Source organism: Rhinolophus sinicus, chromosome 17 (genome assembly GCF_057876585.1).
Source record: "Rhinolophus sinicus isolate RSI-liver-muscle chromosome 17, RSI-T2T, whole genome shotgun sequence".
NCBI classification, from domain to species: domain Eukaryota; kingdom Metazoa; phylum Chordata; class Mammalia; order Chiroptera; family Rhinolophidae; genus Rhinolophus; species Rhinolophus sinicus.
In genome coordinates this window covers 115,258,502-115,281,047 of record NC_142517.1, presented here as the reverse complement: position 1 = coordinate 115,281,047, position 22,546 = coordinate 115,258,502, and the positions used below count along the sequence as shown (strand labels likewise).

General features: G+C 41.0%; 1 protein-coding gene across 2 annotated transcripts in view; it reads right to left on the bottom strand.

The window, feature by feature from the left end:
- The window catches only part of LOC109438111 (uncharacterized), a 30,741-nt gene extending 17,869 nt beyond the window's left edge, over positions 1-12,872 (bottom strand). Inside the window, exons 1-4 of one of the 2 annotated variants that reach the window (XM_074334859.2) lie at positions 12,524-12,864; positions 8,058-8,099; positions 3,600-3,726; positions 3,218-3,313 (exon numbers count right to left, since the gene is read on the bottom strand). In XM_074334859.2, the coding sequence (XP_074190960.1) occupies positions 3,218-3,313; positions 3,600-3,726; positions 8,058-8,072 (238 nt within the window). In that variant the 5' untranslated portion in view covers positions 8,073-8,099; positions 12,524-12,864. Of the gene's footprint in view, positions 1-3,217; positions 3,314-3,599; positions 3,727-8,057; positions 8,100-12,523 lie in introns of both variants that reach the window. The other variant, XM_074334862.2, reaches the window with a different exon arrangement.
- Positions 12,873-22,546: the final 9,674 nt, after the last annotated feature.

Below are 22,546 nucleotides of genomic sequence, written 5' to 3'. Positions count from 1 at the left end.
TACTTACTTAGAGCTTTACATAAATCCTTGAAATCTGGCAGAGCAAGTTCACTCTATTTTACGATGGGATTGTTTGACATTGCATTAAATCTTTACAAATATATCCCCACTTGAATTTTTATATAAAGTGCTTCTTTTGTCTTTGTTGGGGTTATCTAAATTTCACCCATCTTATTGTTCTTTATTCTCAGAGCATTCTACAATTTCTATGTTTTCTAGTTTATTAATTTCACTTTTAAATTCTTCTGCTTTCATTAGTATACTTTTGTTATTGTTCTGACTTTATTAATATAAATACGACACTGCAAATTTATCTCTTCACTTATTTAGCTATATCTTAAGGTTTCTAATACACATATTTATTTTTATTTTATACATGTCATGCAATTTTGGAATTGATTTCTTTTGTTATACATTGTTTAAGAAACAATTATTTACATTTCCATGTTGAAAGTCTTTGTTTACTCATTTTATCATTAGTTACTAGATTTATGAAACTAGGTTCAGAGAATATTGTCGTGATTCTAATTTGTTGGGTTTACTGTTTTTTAGCTTAAAACTATATTTATACAATCTTATTATTCCATGGGAATTTGAAAGGCTTGTTCTTTGATTTCAGCATACACATATACAAATGTTTCACTTTAATACAAATATCATTCATAGCCTCTATAGACATAAATGTTTAATATCCACATTATTTCTTATTTTATCAGATGAGGTACAGCAGGTCCTCAAGTAACTTCCTTTCATTAAACATCATTTCGTGACAACACTGATGACAACAAAAACACTGATTCCCAGCCAGGGCCAGTGTCGGCGCTGAGTGGCCCCTTCTCCCCATGTCTGTGTGGGGTTTCTCTGGGTACTCTCGCTTCCTCTCACATCCCAAGATGTGTATCTTATGTGAAGTGGCGTGTTTACGCTACCCCCAGTCTGACTGAGAGTGGTGTGTGTGATGCTCCCTACGATGGAATGGCGTCCTGTCCACGGTGGGTTCCAACCTTCAGTCCTGAGCTGCCGGGATAGGATCCAGCCACCTTTCCAAGCAGGTTGGAAAATCATCTTTAATCTTTCTTAAATCTATGTATAGCTCTCATTTCATGAATGATTAATATTAGAAGTGTTTTGGATCTTTATGTAGAAGTTTGATGTTTTTGATCTAGGCACTTAACCATTGTTTATATTCATTAGCCTATGAATAGGTGGTTTCATTATAGGTCATTTCACTTAAATAGTTTTTAAGAACCTATCGACATCATTAACAGAAGACTTACTGTCTATTACGATCTCCTAATTCAAGTGAATTTTAAGTTCTTAGAAATTCATTACTTTGCGTTTTATGATCGTTGATATTATATAGTTTGATGCAGTCTTTCAAATGTTTACAGGTTCACGTTAACCTGTGCTATTGGGATAGAAGGTCTTTTAAGTTAATGAATATATTGTGGAAATTCAAACCTGAATGATAACACAACACTAAACCCTAAATTATTTTACTTTTAGTGATTTAATAACTTTACTATTCTTTTATTACAATCTTTCTAAGATACTTATTTGGGGATATCCTTTTTAGTCAATAACCATGAACCAATCATTTCTATTTAGTGACTGTGAAATGTGCTTGATCTAAGTTAGTCTATCTTTATCACCCTGTTTAAATGGCTTCACAACAAAGTTTCAGTAAGAAAACTTATTTAAGATGATTTTACTTTTTGTTTGAAAAATTATATTGAAAATATAACTTTTGAAATTCCTGGAATTCTTTTATTAGTTTAAACCAGGTGTCCAAACTTTTTTCAACGGTTTTCACCAAGGGCCATATGTGGTAAAATACACAAACAGCCGGGCCACTCAATCGAGGTGAAGTATGCATTGCCTCACCTGGTTTATTTAAGTAAACTAAATATATTTTTGGAATTTGCTGCGGGCCAATTAACAGTGGATTGCTAGCCGCAGTTGGCCCGCGGGCCACAGTTTGCACACCCCTGGTTTAAACTAATGACAATAAGCACAAGAAAAGATGAGTAACATCATTAGTGATCGGAAAATTGTTATGGACTAAATTGTGTCTTCCCCAAGCACTTATTTTGAAGCCCTAGCCCCCAATGCAACTGTATTTGGAGATGAGACATTTAGGGAGGTAATGAAGGCTATGTGAGGTAATACAGATGGGTCCCCAATTCTATAGAACCGGAGTCCTTATAAAAACAGGAAGAGTCATCAGAGCTCTTTCTCTGTCCATGCGTGCACAGGGGAAAGGCCATCTGAGGACATGGTGAGACAGGACGAGAGACCTCACCAGAGATCAATCATGCTGATCCCCTGATCTTGGACTTTCAGCCTCCAGAGCTGTGAGAAATAAATTTCTGTTATTTAAGCCACCCAGGCTATGGTATTGTGTTATGCCAGCCCAGCTGACTAACACAGAAATGCAAATCAACACCTCAGTGATACAGCCTCTCACATCCACTACTACGGCTAAAATCGAAATGTAAGATAATAAGTGCTGCCGAAGATGTGGAGGAATCGGAACCCTCACAGGCTGTCGTAGGAATGTAAAATGGTACAGGTGAGGAAAACAGTCTGGCAATTCCACAGTTAACACAGAACCCAGCAATTCCAGTCCTAGCGAGGAACTCAAGGGAAACAAAAGCATATGGCCACGCAAAAAGTATGTAAATGAATCATATCAGCTTTACTCAATAATAGCCAAAAGGTGGAATCCCAAGTGTCCAATGACTGATGAATAAACAAACAAATGTGGTATATCCACATAATGAAATTTCATTTTGCAATTAAAAGAGTATTATTTTGCAATTAAAAGAATGAAGTACTAATACATCCTATAACATGAACCTTCTAATGCGGAGAGAAAGAAACCAGTCACAAAAAACAAATAATATGTAATTCCATTTACATGAAATGTCCACAATAGCCAAATCTATAGACACAGAACGATCGATGGTTGCTAGGGCTGGAGGGGACAGGACATAGGGAGGTGACAGCTAACGGTGAAGAAAACTGATTGTAGTGATGTTTACATATATCTATCAATATATTAAAAGCCAGTGAACTGTATACCTTAAATGGGTGAATTGTGTGATATGTGAATTATATCTCAATAAACCTGTTTAAAAAGAAAAACAACTATCAGAAGTGTTTCTCTCTAAGGTCTGACTACACCTGGAGTAGCCTTCAGTCCGTGCTTACTCACCTGGGTACCTCTGGTTGAGGAATTCTTCCTCTAAGGACCAGGGTTCTTCCCCTTGCTCCAACTTGAAGATCACCTGGGGTTTGGTAATGCAATACCCTGTGAACGCAACAATTGAGGGGATATGTAGACCCAATTCATAGACTTTGTAGTTTCTGACTGTGGAGAAATATGCAGCAGCAACAGCAAAATGAAAGCACCATTTGCTGCTTTCAATGGGAAAGTAATGACAGAAACGTTGCTTGTTTCTCTAAAGGTTTCAGTTACCTCGGCCATGTAATCAAAAGCCTGAATAACATTAATCTCTATAGATGGTGCATGTAATTTGATAATTTAAAAAAAGGAATTGTATTCCACAGGGAGTCAGATGGTAAGGTCTGCTCACCCATGGAGACCAGGTGGCTGTAGTTCTCCAGCATCACATCTCTGTAGACGGCCCTCTGAGCGGGGCCCAGATACGGCCACTCCTCCTGGGTGAACTCCACAGTCACGTCTTCAAATGACAGGGATCCCTGTGACAACACATATTGTTCAAAAGTTCAGAATTAATTAACTGACACAGCACATACCTTTGAAAACTAGTATTCTGCTGTTTACACTAAAGGCTCTAAAACAAATACACATAATGTTGATGTTTGACCTAATTTGTTTTGAACTTTTGAGTTACTCAATCAGTTAAAAAGCCTTTTAATGTAACATACTTAATTTATATATATTTATGAATTGTAGTTCTTTAAGACAAAAAACTTTCATTATGCAGACTTCCTACACCTCTTCTTCTACATCCCAAGGACTGTCCTAGAGAATTCCAGCACTTTCAATCCCTCCATGGAAACCACTACCAACAATGATGGGAGCCAAGGAAGGGGTACATGGAAGCTCAGGAGATAACACACACAACTGAACTTCTGTCTAAATGAACATACAATATATAAATCTAGAGCTTATGAAGAGCAAAGCACAACTTACCAAGGCCTTGGAATCACAGAACCTGTATAAGACAACTGTGTACAGTGAAGTAACAGCAGTGGATATAAGGTAGGGATGGAACCACAGAGCAGAGGCAGCACCCAATGTGGTAACTACTTTCTTATACAGCTACCCAGTCAAGCAACACGAGCAGCTTCTTCAATGCTGGGGGCAAATACTGATATGCGGACATAAAATGAAAAAACAGTGGTAGATTTTCAGTGAGACAGATCTGGTCTTGTTGCTCCCGAACGTCTGTGGAACATGAAGCTGGAACTGTCCCTTAAACTAGCACACACATGGGTGTAGAACACAGAGGGGGGTCCAGGATGAAGACAAGCATTAAGGAGTTAGGAGCGCTTTGGGTGGTAACTGAAGGTATCAGAGGCCATCAGACAGCACCTTGAGCACACTGGGATGGCGGAAAGCAAAGTACCAAAACCAGCGTTGGAGGGACTGTGGATATTAAAGAGGCGGGCAGAAAACGTATAGGTCAGAAATACAGAGATGAAGTTTTCTAAAAGGTCATAACAGAACTGTGAGAGGGCAGAGTCTTGGAAACTGAGAAAAGGAGAGTTTCCACAATAACACACTTCAAAGCAGCTGGGAGAAGAGAAAAGTGGGGAGCTGCCAATAAAAGTGTATAAAGTTTCACTTGAGAAAAGTATTAATTTCTAGAGATCTGTTGTACAACCTTTTGCCACTAGTTAACGATACTGAATTGGACACGTAAAAATTTGTAAGAGAACAGATCTCATGTCAAGTGTTCTTATCACAATGAAATAAAATAAAATAAAGCTAGATTAAGAGATAAGAGGAGAGAAACAAGTGTTTTTTTAGTGTTATGTATCCAATTACATGTTCATTCACGTCTCCAGTGACACTGAATGACTACCTTCTATCTGTGCAGCTCAGTGCTAGTAGTGGGGAACTAAACTAAATGAATAATAAAACAGGAACACATCTCATTCAAATTATGTTGATGTAAAAAAATAAGAACATTTAACTATATTTTCCAAAAGTTACAATTAGTGAGAAAAGGAACACTAGTCTTCTTTTATTTTTGCCAATCTCTTTCCTAAATGGCTGAATAAAAATCTGCTGCATTAAAAGAAGTTAATAAGTTATGGAGGTGAAAATGTTGAAATAGGGATACTGGAAAATTCTCTCCTTTTCAAAAACAATGAAAAAAATTATAGAAGTTAACAATGGCGATCTGTGAAAATATGTATGGCAAACGGCTGAATCACAGTAAAAACAGTGATACTGTGTCCTCTTAAGTTACACTGTTCCATCACTCTCCCTCTTCAATTTTGTGGTAGTTTGAGAACCAACGGTCTGCAGCCAGCAGCCTGGCAACTACAGGTGGGGCAGAGCTGGGTTCAGGTTCCATCACAGCCTCGTTCTCAGAAAACTGACATCATTTTGCCTGTTGGTGGTTCTCTGAAGGATCCTACTTACAAGGATATCTCTATCTGAGCTAACATGGAGTTTGTAACTTGAGTGTCACATAGTAGCATGCATGAAAAGCCTTCTCCTGAGAAGCATTTGTCGAAACATTTAAAGGCATTTGTTTATCTTAGTGGCTAGCTGAGGTGCTGGATAATACCAGCGGTAAACAATGGTGTGATCAAGAAGCTTAAAAAGAAATGCTGGGGAATGATGTTAATAAAGATCTGATCTATTTGTGAGAATCTAGAAGGCTACATAGAAGAATAGAGCTGTGCATGTACCCAGGGCTCAGACCACGCTCAGGAAACACGTGAGATGGCCCTAAGCTGTCACCTCTAGGTGACCATGAGCTTTGGCATAAGAAGTGAAGGTTACTGCAGACTTGTGAACTGCCTCACTGACAGCTGAAGGAATGCGCTGACAGGCACAGAGCAAAGACTGGGACACGTACTGATTCCAGGCATTGAAGGAAATTTCTGAAGAGACTTCAACTGCTACAGAGCAAAACAAATACAGACAGAAAGTAGAATCGTTGTTGCTTGGGGCTTGGAGGGGAAATGGGATGATGGGATAGTACAATTGAGTTTAGAGTTGCTTTTTAAGGTGATGAAAATGCTCTACATTGACTGTGGTGACGTTTGCACATATCTGTGAGTACACTTTAAAAAATCATTGAATTTTACACTTTAAGTGGGTGACTGGCAAGGTACGTGGATTGAATCTCAATAAAACTATTTTTTAAAAAAATGAGAGGGGGTGGCCCAGTGGCTCAGGTGGTTGGAGCGCCATACTCCTAATGCTGAGGTTGCGGGTTCGATTCCCACATGGGCCAGTGAGCTGCGCCCTCTGCAGCTAAGATTGTGAACAATAGCTCTCCCTACAGCTGGGTTGCTATGAGCAGCTGGAGGTTGGCGTGAGCTGTGGCGGTCTGCTGTGTGCTGGCGTGATCTACTGTGTGCAGCCCTGAGTGGCCGGCAGCCATGGTCAGCTGCTGTGTGCTGCTGTGGGCTACCGTGAGCTGCCATGAGCTGCTGTGAGCGGCTGACCGACGTTGACCTCCGCCTGGTGACGGATGACTGTAGACCGACTGCCTCAGCCGGAGGGGAGCGCAAGGCTCATAATACCAGCATGGGCTAAGGAGTTCTGTCCTACACAACTACACTGAGAGACAGTGGCTTGAACCGGAGTGGGTGGGGGGAGGCAGAAGAAAGGAGAAAAAAAAATGAGAGGATGAAATCCTTACAGGACAATAGAGCAGACTGAAGGGCCAAGGATGGAACTGGGAGTGAGCCGTGTGAAAGGATAAAGGAGAGAAGATGACTCCATGAAGACGGCAACAGGGCGAGGGCAGTGCCAGTGGAGGATGCCACAGACACTAACAGAGAAACTTTCCAGAAGGAAAAGAGAAGTAGAAGCAAGAGATATAGAAAAGTCAGGTAAGGAAAGGATTAGATAAGGTCCAAAGGATTTGATGATAATCAAGTCTCTGATCACAAGATCACAGGCAAATGGGGAGAGAAACAAGGCTTCATGCAGAGGTTTGAAGTATGAATGGAAAGTACTGAAATATTTGAAAGGGAACAGAATTTTAAACTGTCTGCTGAGCAACTTGAATATCATAGGTACTTGAAATATTTACAAAGGGTAATTTCAAAGATATCCAGTTGATTCATCAAAAAAATGTCTTAACAGTTTAGTGGTTGCCAGAGGGTAAGGGGGGCGGGGGGTGGGGGGTGGGAGATGAGGGTAAGGGGGATCGAATATATGGTGATGGAAGGAGAACTGACTCTGGGTGATGAACACACAATGGGATTTATAGATGATGTAATACAGAATTGTACACCTGAAATCTATGTAATTTTACTAACAATTGTCACCCCAATAAATTTAATAAAATAAAAATTTAAAAAAAAATGTCTTAATTCAACCCATGTTTCAGTTTCTGAAAAATAGTATTTACTGAGAATGTATTTAGCATTAAGTCTTCTACCTTTATTGCAGAATAAGTAGAAGTAAATTCCGATATTATCTTAGGGTTATTACTGGGAAATTGTTAACTAAATCACCTACTTGAAATCAACAAAGATATTTGTTATCTTCCATTGTCTTTACATTCTACAAGGAGAGAGTTTACTTTTATCTTCTCAGAAATGTCAGCTTTTAAAGAAGTATTTTCTGACACTGGCACGGTCATCAAATATCTCAGAAATGAATTTGAAGCTCCAATTTGGTAAATTTGTAGGATCACAGCATCTGCATGTATCCACATGCCCCCTATGCTCTGCAGTTCATCTCTATTTCTACAAATTCTCTCAATGCATCTGATCCATCTCTATTTCTACTTTTCCATGTTAACACAGAGAAAGTTTAGCCTTTATAGTTTCCACAGTAAAATAAACAGGGTATTAAGAACTGAACTCACCTGAGCCATGTTCATTTTCTGCTGCTTCTGGAAGATGAAAAACTGAAGGTTCCAATGGGGAGGAAGAAAGAGAAATGAACTCATGAGAAACCTGGTCTTCCTTAGAACTCCTATATTCACCCGCCTACAAATCTCCTAACACCACCTGGAGGAAAAACATCCCCATGGGAGCACGTCCCTCTGACATTCTGGAGAAGGAACAGGAAGAAGCAGCACCACCTGCTCACATGCGTCTCTGATATGAGCACGTGGGTTTCACTTGCATTTTCACTGAGGGAGGTCAACTGCCTTTTGTCAAGGAATTCACAATTGATGCCCCCTCTAACTAATCAGTACCAAAAAAAGGAAAAAAATTAAATATGCAAGTAAAACAGAGGATTGGTTAAACAAATTCAGGTCCGTGACAGGTCTCCCCACCTTTTACAGCTAGCGTCAAAACACGACTCTAGCGGATTGTTCATTAAGTTCTCATTGCCTTTACAACCTTGAGTTAAGAGTTTCCCTAGAAAAGCGAAATAAAGATGGGATACTTTATGCAAGATCTATATTGTTTAACTTTTTGCTCTAAATTGGTTGCAGTTTCTAAAATACATCTGTTGATAACATGTTTATAAAACTTACCTGTGAGAGTAAACACCTGTGCTGCATGCTTGCTTCTGCCCGAGGTGACACAACCTAAATCATTCATTTCGGGCCCAATATTTTGGGGCTTCCCTAAGTGTCCAAAACAGAAAACCTTTGTTCTACTCTCATTGTGTTAAGTCCATGTTCAGGAGAGAGGGAGCATGAGCTTAACTCTAGATACCACATGAGATGATGGACATGGTGTGAGAGTGGCTCAGAATCTGGAGTGAGAGCAGAACAAAGGAAACAAGGTGCTGTTTAGGATTTCGTCAGCTCTGTCTGCTTACACCTTCCTGGGACATCAGTCCTCACCAGCCATCCAATCAGGTGCCTTTTCCTGTGCAGCCTGACAGGTACCCATCCCTCTCAACCCCACATACCACCTTCTGCAAATTGGTCCACAGTATCGACCGTCACAGTCTGTGATGGCTTCTGGGTGTGGTGACACCCCGAGTCTGACTCAGGCTTCCCCCGGGGATCAAGCACTGCTTCTGGTGGAGCAAATCAGGACCTACTCCTTCTAGACACTTCTGCCTCTACTCTACAGCTCTGGTGAGGAGTCTGTCAGCACAGCTGTTCCCCCAAGGGGCAGTTATTCCTGGGGCACCTCCCTCTTCCTGACTTAAAAGAGTTACTTTGCTCCCAGGGGCTGGGACCTGAGCCTGAGAAACAAACTCACTTCATTTGAAACCTTCATCTAACACCTAAACCTGACCCTTTTGGAATTCATGGAAAACTGGACTGTGCAGCACTGTACCCATTCCCTGCACGCAGCTGCTCCACCAGAAGTGTGGCTAGTGCCACGAGTCAAAATAGTACTTTGAATGCACTGCATTAAGTGAATCAGTAAAATGAACTTCACCTCCTGTTCTTTTTACTGCTGCTACTGAACACTTTTCAATTACATTTTTATATTACATTTGCATTACCTTGCTACCGGCCAGCACTGCATTGGTTTGTCAGACTGGGCCTCTGAGGATGGAGGCAGCCTGGACAGTGCAGGAAGGCACGAGAGCCTCACAGTCCCACTCAGGGGCTCTGGAGAAAACCCACACATCCCAGGATATGTTTACCACGTGGCAAGATTCTATCCGCATTTACTTCACAATGATGTCTCTGGGAATTTCAGGACAGGCTACTGTGCTAAGTGCTCCAAAGGTTGGAGCTCTGGGCTTGGTGCAGGGAGGATATTAGGAAGAGCAAGACACCAGGAGGAAAATCTATTATTTGCGTCCTACCTCTCTCACCTACCAGCTTGTGCACTTGAGGTATTTCATTCCCTCACATGAAATGGCATGTTTATACTGTGGACAGAAAAGAGCCCACATACTAAACCTGAGAAGCTCAGGGAAGGTCCACCTGGCAGGCCCTACAAACTCAGAGACTGAAATTAACCACACAGGACAGTCTGAACATAAAAATTCCTAACTGAAAGCGGTCCTGGTCCATAGTCCTGTCCTTGGCCTGTAGATTCCTCGACAAAGGTCAATCTTTTACCTTAAACAATCCTACCTACTGTCTTTTCTGCTTCTAAGATAACATGCCCTTGGGATGTCACCATAATCCCTTTTACTGGACCCCCAACAGGGCACAACCTGCCTCACCAGAGCAGGAAACTGCAGAACCCCTTGTTCAGCTGGTCCCTTGATTACCATCTCTATGTGCTGTAAAGTGCTATTAACTATCCAGTCCCCACCAATGTAAAAGAAGTATCTGTCTCTCCAATTGATTTTTTATCCAATCCCAGAGATATCCCTGCTTTGCCCTCTCCCACCCCCGTAATACAGGACCAATCCATTTCAGGTAACCCTCCTCCTTAGATTCTACTGTGTAAAATAAATTGCAAAAGCACTGTGGGGACAGAGCCCCAGAAAGCAGTTTCCAGGCTCCCGGCCTCACATAGAAAGCTGCTGGCTCAGATAGTAAATGGCCATCAACTGTGATTGCATGACCATCAGCTGTGGCTACTTGGCCGTCAGCTGTAAGCAGTGAGCCATTGGCCACTAATATAACTGCTGTGGTTACGCTAGTAGAAAAATGGGGGCTAGCAAGAACATGGTGGCTGAGCCTGCAAGCAGCGCAGTAAGGGTTGCGAACAGTGTGGCTCCTGCTTCCTGTTTCTCCAACCCAGCCGCCAGCGAGAGTATAGTGGTATGACTCCCCTACCTATGGTTCCGTGGGTGTTCCTCTTTGGCCTCACCATATCCTGCGTTCTTGTGTGGGGAGCGGGAGCAGAGACCCCGCCTGGCACCCTGCACAACAAATGGCGCAGCGAGCAGGGTACGGTGCCGGCCAAAGCTCCCCGAAGGATGGTGGAGCAGTTTGTGCGTATGAACACCCAGTCTCTGGAAGACCAGGAGGAGCAGCTGCCGGAGAGCTGGACCCCCGTGGAGGGGTGGGAAGATGTGGACGGTTCCCCAACCAGCATAGGCCGGAGAAAGCAAAGGTCTTTGCGGCCCTGTGGGCTGGGAAGTGCTTGCTGAGGCAGCCCGGATGCAGGACTTGTAGTCCCAGGAGGAAACACTTGCTGAGTCCTCCGTGGGAAATGAGGGTGAGGTCCAGGTCGTCCCTCACCCCCAGGACAGCCCTGGCGAATGACTATGGACTATGGGGAATTGCCTTCCATCCCTAATTTAATGGACAGCTTGACTGTTTGCTTGGGAACACACCACCATGTAGTGGAACTGGGGGATATTAGCTTTTTTGTGTCTTGACTGGCCGCCATTGAGAATATGTAAGCACCTTGATTGTGAGTCGCTGTTGTTCCAGCAGGGTACCCCGAGAGGCCCAGAGAGAGTGGCAGTGCCCTGAGAGCCCTGGCTGAGTCCAGGATATTGCATTCACCTCCAGGCTCCTCGCACAGGGCCCCTCGCGGAAGACAGTTGTCCCGTAGATTGTGAGGCGAGAGCCTGTAGGGGTGGAGTGTGGGGACAGAGCCCCAAAAAGCAGTTTCCAGGCTCTCGGCCTCACATAGAAAGGTGCTGGCTCAGGTAGTAAACGGCCGTCAACTGTGATTGCACGGCCATCAGCTGTGGCTAGTTGGCCGTCAGTTGTAACCAGTGAGCCATTGGGCACTAATATAACTGCTGTGGCTACGCTAGCAGCAAATGGGGGCTAGCAGGAAGATGGTGGCTGAGCTAGCAAGCGCGGATTGCAGAGAGGCGGATGCCACCAGAGAGAATATAGTGGTATGACTCCCCCATCTATGCCTCCATGGGTGTTCCTTTTTGGCCTCACCATGTCCTACGTTGTTATGTGGGGAGCGGGACCACAGACCCCGCAGGCCTCCCTGCATGACAAGCACCATTTTCCGGAGTATTTACTCAATCTGTTGAAATTTTGTTTCCGTTCAATTGTCATCAGTTTAGCTCAAGTAAACTCTTATGAGTTTTCTCCTAGGCTAGATGTCTTTTCACAGACAATACCGACAAGTAGACATTGTGAGGGTCAAATGAAATAAATGAAGGGAACAGTGTCTTTTGATAGCAGCTTACACAGCGATTATAAGCATTTGGCAAAATGTTTTGCAGATCACACCTTATCTAATTCTCAGAGTAGAGTAACTACGCAAACCACTATTACTAGCCTCAAATTTACCGTGAACGTCATAAAGGTGCACTCCGCTCTGGCCGTCTGCAGCAACCCCCCACACCAGCTCCCACCCCCTCTACACCCCCACACGACCGCATCCAGCACCTTCTCCTGACCAGGACTGGGCCCCACCTGCACCGCCGGGTCCGCCAAGTCCCCGGGCAGACCCCGTATGCACATGGGGCTGGGGGAGAGGAGCGCCTGCCAGGAGGTCCCCGAACTGGACCTCCCGTGGCCCCGCACAGGCCTACCTGAACGCAAAGGACCAGTGCAGCCTCTGCTCCCGCAAAACACAGAGCGACCAGGAGATGCCGTGCTTCTTAGCCTGGGGAGGGCCGACGGGAGGAGGCGGGACTAGCGCGCTCATGCGCAGAGTGAGACCCGTTCCCAGAGGGCTCCGCGGTAAGCCCACACTTTGAAGACTACGTTTCCCATGGAACCTTGAGGCCGCAGGAATCATTACTTGAAGCATGTCGGTTTCATTAGTCAGTTGGCAGGCGTGACAATTGGACCTGATACCAGGGGACTTTAACTGGGTCCCCAGAGGTTTGGGTTTCGACTTTAACTCGAGGATCTAACAACATGTTGCAAAGCGTGGTTCTAATTTGGATCCTGGTTGGAAAAACAACACCTGCAAGAGACAATAATTGGGGAATCAGGAATATGAACTAGGTATTAGAAATATTAAGGGAAATTAACCATTCCCTTGGAAAGTGCGATAATGTTTGGAAGATGTAGGAAATTGTTACTGTTTAACGATATATACTGATATGTTTACAATTATGAAATCATGCTTTTTAAGAATTAAGCAAACCAATTAGGGAAAGCAAATATGGCAACAGGTTAAGAATCATGAATCTATGTCATATGTGTATATGATGCTTATTTTACTATTTCTGCTATTCGGAGTGTTCGAATTTCTTTTTAACACACAGGGAAAGACTTGGGATACGGCGGGATGGAGGGAGGTTAGGGAGTGCAATGCCCCTTCAGACGTGTCCCTTTAAAATCAAGCTGCCAAGAGAAGTAAAGGTTCACACACACAACTGTGGCTTTCACAGCTGTGTAATACAACAGATACTACAAAATGGAGCCAGCATCAACATAAAAGAGTAACTAACATCTGTGACCAGCAGGGTGGTGGTGGGGAGGCAATAAATTAGCTGTTCAAATGACACAAGTAATACATGAAAACATGTACAACCCTAAATAAGAAAATTAATATTGTATCAGTTTGGCATGTCTATACTAAACCTTCCTTGAAACTTACTGTGTACACACATCAAATCAGAGATATATGGAAACAATAACATAATTTTGCTTTCTAGTAGACTTTTTTAGAGTAATTTCAAGTTTACAGAATAACTGACCAGAAAGAACAGAGTTCAAAGAGTTCCCATATAACCCCTCTCATCACACCACACACAGCTTCTACTATTATTATCTTGCTTTAGTGTGATATATTTTGTACAATTAAGGAATGACACATTATTACTAGCTAAAGTCCAAACTAGTTTATGTTAGCAGTCCCTCTTTGTGTTATACAGTTGTATGGGTTTTACCAAATGCATAATGTCATCTAGCGTAATGTTTCAGCATTCCATTATACAGAGTAGTTGCATGCCCTAACAATCTCCTATACTCGGTCTTTTCCACCACTGCCTACTTGCTTTCCTATGTTGAATTCCTGGTAGCCATTCGTCTTTTTACTGTCTCAATAATTTTACCATTTCCAGAATGACATATAGTTAGAATGATATAGTAAGTACCCTTTTCAGACTGGCTTCTTTCACTTAAAATATGCATTTAAGATATATCTTCATGTCTTTCAGTGGCTTGACAACTCTATTTTTTTTTTGATCGATGGATAATACTCCATTGTATGGATGCATATGGTTTGTTTATTCATTCATCTATTGAAGGACACTTGGTTGCTTCCAAGTGTTGTAACTGTGAATAAAACTGTAAACGTTTTGTGCAGGCTTTTGTGTGAACATAAGTTTTCAAATCAATTGAGAAAATACCAAGGAGTGCAATCGCTAGATTGCATAGTAGAGACTAGTTTTAACTTCATCAGAAACTGCCACACTCTGTTCCAAAAGTGAATGTATCATTTTGCATTCTCACCAGCAATGAAAGAGGGTTCTTCTGTGCCACATCCTCTCCAGTATTAAGTGCTGTCAATGTTTTGGGTTTCAGCCATTCTAATAGGTGTGTACTGGTATCTCATAATTTACAACTTTGTAATGACATTGATGCTGGGCTTCTTTTCATATGCCTATTTGCTATAAGTATACCTTCTTTTGTGAGGTGTCTGTTCAACTCTTTCACCCATTGTTTATTGGGTTGTTCATTTTCTTATTTTTGAGTTTTTGAGCCATTTGTATATTTTAGATAAAATTCCTTTATCAAATATGTCTGGGACCAATATTTTCTCTCAGTCTGTGACTTCTCTTTTCATTCTCCTTATATTCATCCACAGAGCAGTAGTTTTTAATTTTAGTGAAGTCAAACTGATCAGTTTGTTCATTCATAGATTATACTTTTAATGTTATCTAAAAACTCATTGCCAAACTCAAGATCATCTAGGTTTCTTCTAAGTTATCTTCTAGAAGTTTTAAACTTTCATATTTCATTTCTAAGATGATTATGATCTATTTTGTGTTAATAATTGTGAAAATGTGAGGTATCTGTCTCTGTTTTTGTTTTCCTATTGATATTTTTAACTCAAGAGAATGCCTTAAACTACCTCAAATATTCCCATTTCTCAGCAACGTATAAATGCTATGTCAATTCTGCAATTATTTCAAGACTATTTCATGATTTTTCCTTCCCATATATTGCCATTCCTATTGGGATCGTAAAAAAAAAAAAAAAAAAAAAAAAAAAAAAAAAAAAAAACAGCTGAAATAGCCACACACTCTTCACTGACGATGTCATATTAAAATATTTTTATATATCTACATTTGACTGATATATTTAGAACTGATACTTTCTTATTTGGGTGAAAGTAATACAGTTGCTTAAAATTCTGATGCCATCACTGACCATCCTAACAAACTCAGGGTAATAAAAAAAAAGTAATTTGTATTTATGTTAATTTTATGGCTTCAATGGAACTTTTAATAGTTAACTTTCTTTTTAAACTGTAAATTATTTTTTCAGTTTTATTGAGGTATCATGGCATATAAAACTATGTAAGTTTAAATTGTACACTGTGATCATTTGATACACATATATATTGTGAAATTATTACCACTATAAGGTTAGTGAACACATCCATGACCTCACATAGTTACCATTTCTTGTTTGTGTGGTGAGAACATTTACAATCTACTAAATTTCAATATTGAAAATAATCAAATGTCAATTTCTTTTTATTCACAGAGTAGTCGTTAATAGTAATTATTTTCTTTGTTTTTTTTCATCATGTGCATGGTATCATATTTTCGTGGGTTCTTTTTTCAGGACTCGTTAAGATATTAATGTCACAGGATAATTGTTACTATGATATTTGATTAAATTTCTTTACACACACACAAAAAAAAAATCAGACCAGTTAGTGTGAATTTCCCTTAGAAGGCTCAGTCCAATCTTTATAACACTCTATGTGGAAATATGCCCAAATACACATACAGACACTCAAGAAGATTTAACAAACTTTTCAGAGCAATGAGAATACCTGGTACATTTTCAAAACATACACTTAATGAGTTTTAGTACAACTGATTTGTAATTTCTTTTCCCATTTTAAATCCATATACTTTCTAACTTCTGTCACTTTCCAACTTTCTATATTCCTCACTCCAGTTGTTACTTTATATTCTACAAATACTAACTTTTGTTCTTATCATTCGCAGTGAATGGTGGTGTCTCCTCACTGTGTTTTGTTTTGAAAGACCAATCCTCAGATTCCTATAAACACAGGAATGCAGCTTTCTGTCATACTGTGCAAACATTTTGTAATGTCTCTGTCTACTCATTCAGGCTGTCCTGACAGCAGCTCTGGCTCTTAATGTAAAATTCCCCTGGGGGCGATTTCAATGTACGCTCATCTTCACTGGCAACAAGGCAGTGGCTCTCATCTTAGTACAGCAGAAGGCTTGGGGTGTATCAATGACCTCCAGAGGGACTCCTTGGGCATCACAGCCAGGTAAGGCCTATCCCATGTCTTTATTATGGCATACTTCTTTTCAAACTTTTGATAGTGAACAAAAATAAAAAATACACAACATATCTTTCCTCTCTCTCTCTCTCTCTCTCTCTCTCTCTCTCTCTCTCTCTCTCTCTCTCTCTCTCTACCGCTATCTCTATCCCTCTTTATCTCTAATTTGCCTCTCTTTTTCTGTCTCTCTACCATAGACAATGAACTATTTATGAAATACTTGAGTTTATGTTAAATCTAGAAAATTGCTTCTCTAAATTCTTTTCAGGTTTTCCACAATGGTGATATTTTACATAACTTTAGTACAATATCAGTGCTAGAAAATTGGGTTCAGTACATGTGTGTAATCCTTTCTGCTATTTGATCACTGGTTTGTGTAACCACTACCACAGTTTCAATACAGAACCATTCCATCACCACAAAGATCTCCCTCATGCTGTCCCTCTCTTCTCCTCACGATACGTAACTCCTAGAACGCTGATTTGTTTTCCATCACTGTAATTTTGTCCTATCAAGAATTTTATATAAATGGACTCATGCAATGTGTGGTCTTTAGAAACTGGCTCTTTACTTAGCATTACACTTTCAAGATCCATCTAAGTTGTTGCACGTAGCAAAAGTTTGCTTGTTTATAGCTGAGTAGTATCTCATGGTACACATATACCCAAGTTTGCTTGACCATTCATTTTTTGAAGGACATTTTCGGTCTTTCCAGTTTGGGGAACATGCAAAAATGTTGTCATATGCATGTTTTTGTATAAATATAAGCTTTAATTTCTCTATGATAAAATCCCTCAGTGCAATTACTGTGTCATATGATAAATGTATGTCAAACAATGTTTTAGAGAGACTGTACCATTTTACAATCCCATCAAGAATATATGAGAAGAACAGATTCTGTGCATTACCACCATTATGTGTACTCTTAGTATTATTTATATTGTTCTTGTCAGTGTGTAGTGATAGCTCACTGTGGTCTAATTTGCATTTTGCTAAAGCAACTGATATGAAACCTTTTTTTATGTGTTCATTTATTTGCCTTCCATATATTTTCCCTGGAGAAATGTATGTTCATGTTTATTGTCCATTTTCTAATTTGGGTTGTTTGTTTTTCTATCATTCAGTTTTGAGAGTTTCCTTATAAATTCTAGATATAAGTCTTTGTCAAATACGTGGTTTGCAAATACATTTCCTAGTTGAGACCTTGCATTTTCATCCTCTTAAACAACCTATTTGCAGAGCAAAATATTATAATTCTCATGAAGTCCAATGTGTCATTTTTTCTCACGGACAAAGCTCATGAAACTGGCACGTTTACCAGAATGCCATGTCAAGTGATGTATAAAATAATAACAATAGCAAATCTTTATAGGCCAATTCTGTGTGTCGCATACTATTCTAAGCATTTATTTATCTAAGTTAACTCTCGCAACACTACTATAAGTTAGAAATTCATACCATTCCATGTTATAAATAAAGAAAAAGAAGCACAGAGACATTTTAAAAATTGCACCAAAATCACACATCTAGTACATGCCATAGCTAGGATTTAAACCCCACAGTCTGACACCCAGCTTAGAGTGTAAGAAAGAAAGAAATTTTATTTATTGCAATGAAAAATATATGATGCAGAGTGCTAGAGAAATGACACTCTCATCCTTGTATTCTTTCTTTGTTAAGATAGCAACAGGGAAGCTAAGCCATAATCAGAAGGAATCTTGGGGAGCAAAGATGCGGCATATTTGCCAAATAGTTAAAATGTGTCAGTGGCACCTGAAGGATGCTGGACCAGGGTGCACAGTGCCCTAGTCACAGATTCAGTAGGCAGTAACAACATTAGTTTGAGACCAACCTTGTCTGAATGGTGTTTGTTTTCTTCATGTACAATGCCTGCATTATGGGTATAGACAGACCATATTGGCCTCAGATTACTTTCCGTACATTTTCTCATCATTGGGAAAATCTCAGATGGAAATGATATTTCTGTGATTTCTAAATAGCTAGGGGCAAGGATGACCATGTCAATATAAGGTTCATATGCTCTCCAACAAAGGAAAAGGATCCAAGCTCAGACAATTAAGTTCGTGAACTAATACTAGAGAAAGTGCTACATACCTCATTGCTGAATATCACGACTGTCACCTTCAAAGTACTCCCCTTGGGAAGCTATGCACTGACACCAGCGCCTAGTCCACCTTCAAAGCAATTTTAGAACTCTTTTTCTAGAATGTCCATCACAGCTGTCGTCATATTACCCTTGATGTCCTGAATGTCATCAAAATGTCTTTGTTTCAATATTTCCTTTATCTTTGGGTAAAGTAAGAAGTTATTGGGGGGCCAGATCAGGTGAGGAGAGAGGGTATTCTAATACAGTTATTTGTTTACTGGCTAAAAACTCCCTCAAAGACAGTGCTGTGTGAGCTGGTGCATTATCATGAAGCAAGAACCATGAATTGTTGGTGAAAAGTTCAGGTCGTCTAACTTTCTCACGCAGCCTTTTCAGCACTTCCAAATAGTAAACTTGGCTAACTGTTTGTCTAGTTGGTACACAATCATAATAAATAATCCCTCTGATATCAAAAAAAGATTAGCAACATTATTGCAACAAGTTCACAAACTAAATTGTAAGACCTTGTATTCTGAAGTTTAAATGATATTTTAATGTATTGGGTGGCACTCTCTACTTATGAAAGCAGGAAGTGTGGAAGTGAATATATTTTCAGTATGTTTGATTTTATTTTTTATACAAGCATAATTTTACATAGCTATTAAAGAATGACCACTTACATTTTTCTAATATTGTTTTCTTTCTGTTGGATTGCTTTCTCTCCTCAGCTCACTGCTCCCACAAGAAACCAGTTCTGAAAAAACTAGGTTCGGGGGGATGTCTGGTCAATATGGCAGAGCAGATTAACACTGTGTTTGTTTCCTCTCCCAAATACATCAATATTAGAACTATAATACAGAGCAACCATCATTGAGAATTATCCACTGTCTAGCTGAACTGAAGTCTCATCTTTAAGGACATACAGGAGAAGCTGCCTTGAGACTAGTAGGAGAAGGAGAATGCAAAACAGGCCATGCCCACATGCACCTGTGATCATTAAAAACTGGGAGGGATATTTCAGCTGTGGATGTTTACCCTGGATGAGGAGGGGTCCCAGCTCCTCATCAGGCTCAACAACCCAGGGTTCCAATGCCAGGGAGAGAAGTCCACATTTCTTCTGGCTGTGGAAACCAGCAAAGATTGTGGCTGGGTGATACGAGGGTAGGTCGAGTCCCAGAGAAGTTTCTTGAAGAGCTCATGCACAGACTTGCTCACTGACTCACTCCCTCTGAGCCCCAGCAATTGGGCAGCAGCTTGAAAAGTGCTGGAGACATATCTAGAGGAAGTAATTTGTCTGGTGTAAGGTGAGGTCTGCAGGGGCATCTTTCTCCCATGCAGAAGGGGTGGTAGAATCCAGGGTTTCTGTATTGATCCCTCCCCTCTCCCAGCTTGCAGACCAGGTGTCTGTCATATCTGAGACTCCATCAACCTGGCTAACACTGTTCCTCCACCCCACCCTGGAGATTCCGTGAGACCCCACCCCACCCTACCTTGCATGCATACCCAAACCATTTCCAGTGGCTTTTCCATACAAAAGGCCAGTTTTGGTTCATGCTGCAGAGTTTTCTAAAATCTGTCAAAGTGTCACATATCCCAAACAAGCAGCATCAGGCTTCAGCAGGTCCCATACCTCTTGCTGAGTAGTCCTAAGCCCAGCACTAGTTGCAGCTGTCTTTGGTTCGTGATTGTTCTCTCCAGGAAACTCTAAGGCCAATGCAGGTGGCTCCATTTATGGATTGCTTTGTGGCTCATGTCAGTAGGCCCTCACCAGGGCACCAGCTGTGGCTAAACTTGGCATGTAGCGTGACACCTCCCTGGAGGCCCCAGGCCTGGCATTACCAGTGGCTGCCTAGAGACCAAACCAGAGCATCACCAGATCTCTCCCAAGGATAACACACCCTAAGGGAATATTGGGCAGAGCCTTATTAATGTGAATCCTACTTCGTGGGATCATCCTCGAATAACAGCTTCTCCACTATACTCACTACCAGTTTTCACAATCAATCAGCCTGAAGTGAATCCCTCTCATTGATTTGAAAGAGCAACCAAGTCTCAACTACAACAGGAGGGCACACACAACCCACACCAGGGACACCTGGAGCACTCAGCTCAGGTGCCCCAGGAGACTGCACCACTGGAGCCACAGCACACCTACTACATAAGGCTAATCTGCTAAGACTGAAAGACAAACCAGCCCTACTTAATACATAGACACAAACACAGGGAGGCTGCCAAAATGGGGAGACAAGAAACATGTCCCAAATAAAAGAAGAGAACAAATCTCCAGAGAAAGAACTAAACAAAATGGAGACAAGCAATCTTCCTGACACAGAGTTCCAAACACTGATTATAAGGATGCTCAATGATTTCAGGAAGAACTTCAACAAAGAGATAGGAAACATAAAAATGATGAGTAAAAAAAAAAAAAAAAAAACATTAAAAAGAACCAGTCAGAAATGTAGACTACAATAGAGGGAATCAACAATAGATTACAGGAACCAGAGAATCAAATCAGTGATTTAGAAGATAAGGTAGCAAGAAACACCCAACCAGAACAGAAAAAAAAAAAAATATAAGGGGCCTCTGGGACTACATTTAGCATAACAACATTCATATCTTAGAAGTACAGGCAGGAGAACAGAGAGAGCAAAGCACTGAAATTTTATTTGAAACAATAATGATGGAAAACGCCCCTATACAGTGGACAAAATAGACATAAAAGCCCAGAAAGTGCAGAGAATCCCAAACAAAATGAAACCAAAAGATTCACACCAATACACACCATAATTCAAATGCCAAATGTTAAAGAGAAAGAAAGAATCTTAATAATAGCAGGAGAAAGACAACTAGTCACTTACAAGCGATCTCCCACAAGTCTGTCAGCTGATCTCAGCAGAAACATTGGAGACCAGATGGGGTTGGCACAACATATTCAAAGTGATGAAAATTAAGGACCTACAACCAAGGTCACTCTACCCAGCAGAACTGTCATTTAGAATTGAAGGAGAGCTAGAGCTTCCCAGAGAAGAAAAAGGTAAAGGAGTTCATCAAAACCAAGTCAGTATTACAAAGATTGTTAGAGGGACTTCTTTAAGATGGAAAAAAAAAAGGATTCGAAATATGAATAATAAAATTTATATATACGCATATATGTGTGTGTGTATATATATGTATATATATAATATATATGTGTATATATATATATTCAATTACTTTCAATGCAAATGAATTAAGTATTCCCATCAAAAGAGGGTGGTGGGGCCGGCCCGGTTCCTCAGGTGGTTAGAGCTCAATACTCCTAAATCCAAAAGCTGCTGGTTGGATTCCCACATGGGCCAGTGGGCTCTCAACCACAAGGTTGCAGGTTCAATTCCTCGAGTCCCGCAAGGGATGGTGGGCTCCGCCCCCTGCAACTAAGATTGAACATGACACCTTGAGCTGAGCTGCCTCCCGGAGGGTTCATTTGGTTGGAGCACAGGCTCTCAAACACAAGGTTGCCAGTTCGATTCCTCGACTCCCACAAGGGATGGTGGGCAGCGCCCCCTGCAACAAAGATTGAACACAACACGGGACCTTGAACTAAGCTGCTGCTGAGCTCCCAGATGGCTCAGTTGGTTGGAGCATGTCCTCTCAACCACAAGGTTGTCGGTTCGACTCCCACAAGGGATGGGGGGCTGTGCCCCCTGCAACCAGAAACGGCAACTGGACCTGGAGCTGAGCTGCGTCCTCCACAATTAAGACTGAAAGGACAACAACTTAAAGCTGAACGGCACCCTCCACAACTAAGATTAAAATGACAATAACTTGACTTGGGAAAAAAAGGCCTGGAAGTACACACTGTTCCCCAATAAAGTCCTGTTCCCCTTCCCCAGTAAAAACTCTAAAAAAAAAAAAAAGACAGGGTGGTGGCAGTTGCCGTCCTACTGCCTTGTCCACTATTTTGGGAGAGTACTCCTCATTTACTTTAATAAATCACCTGCTTACTTGGCTTTCTTTGCATGA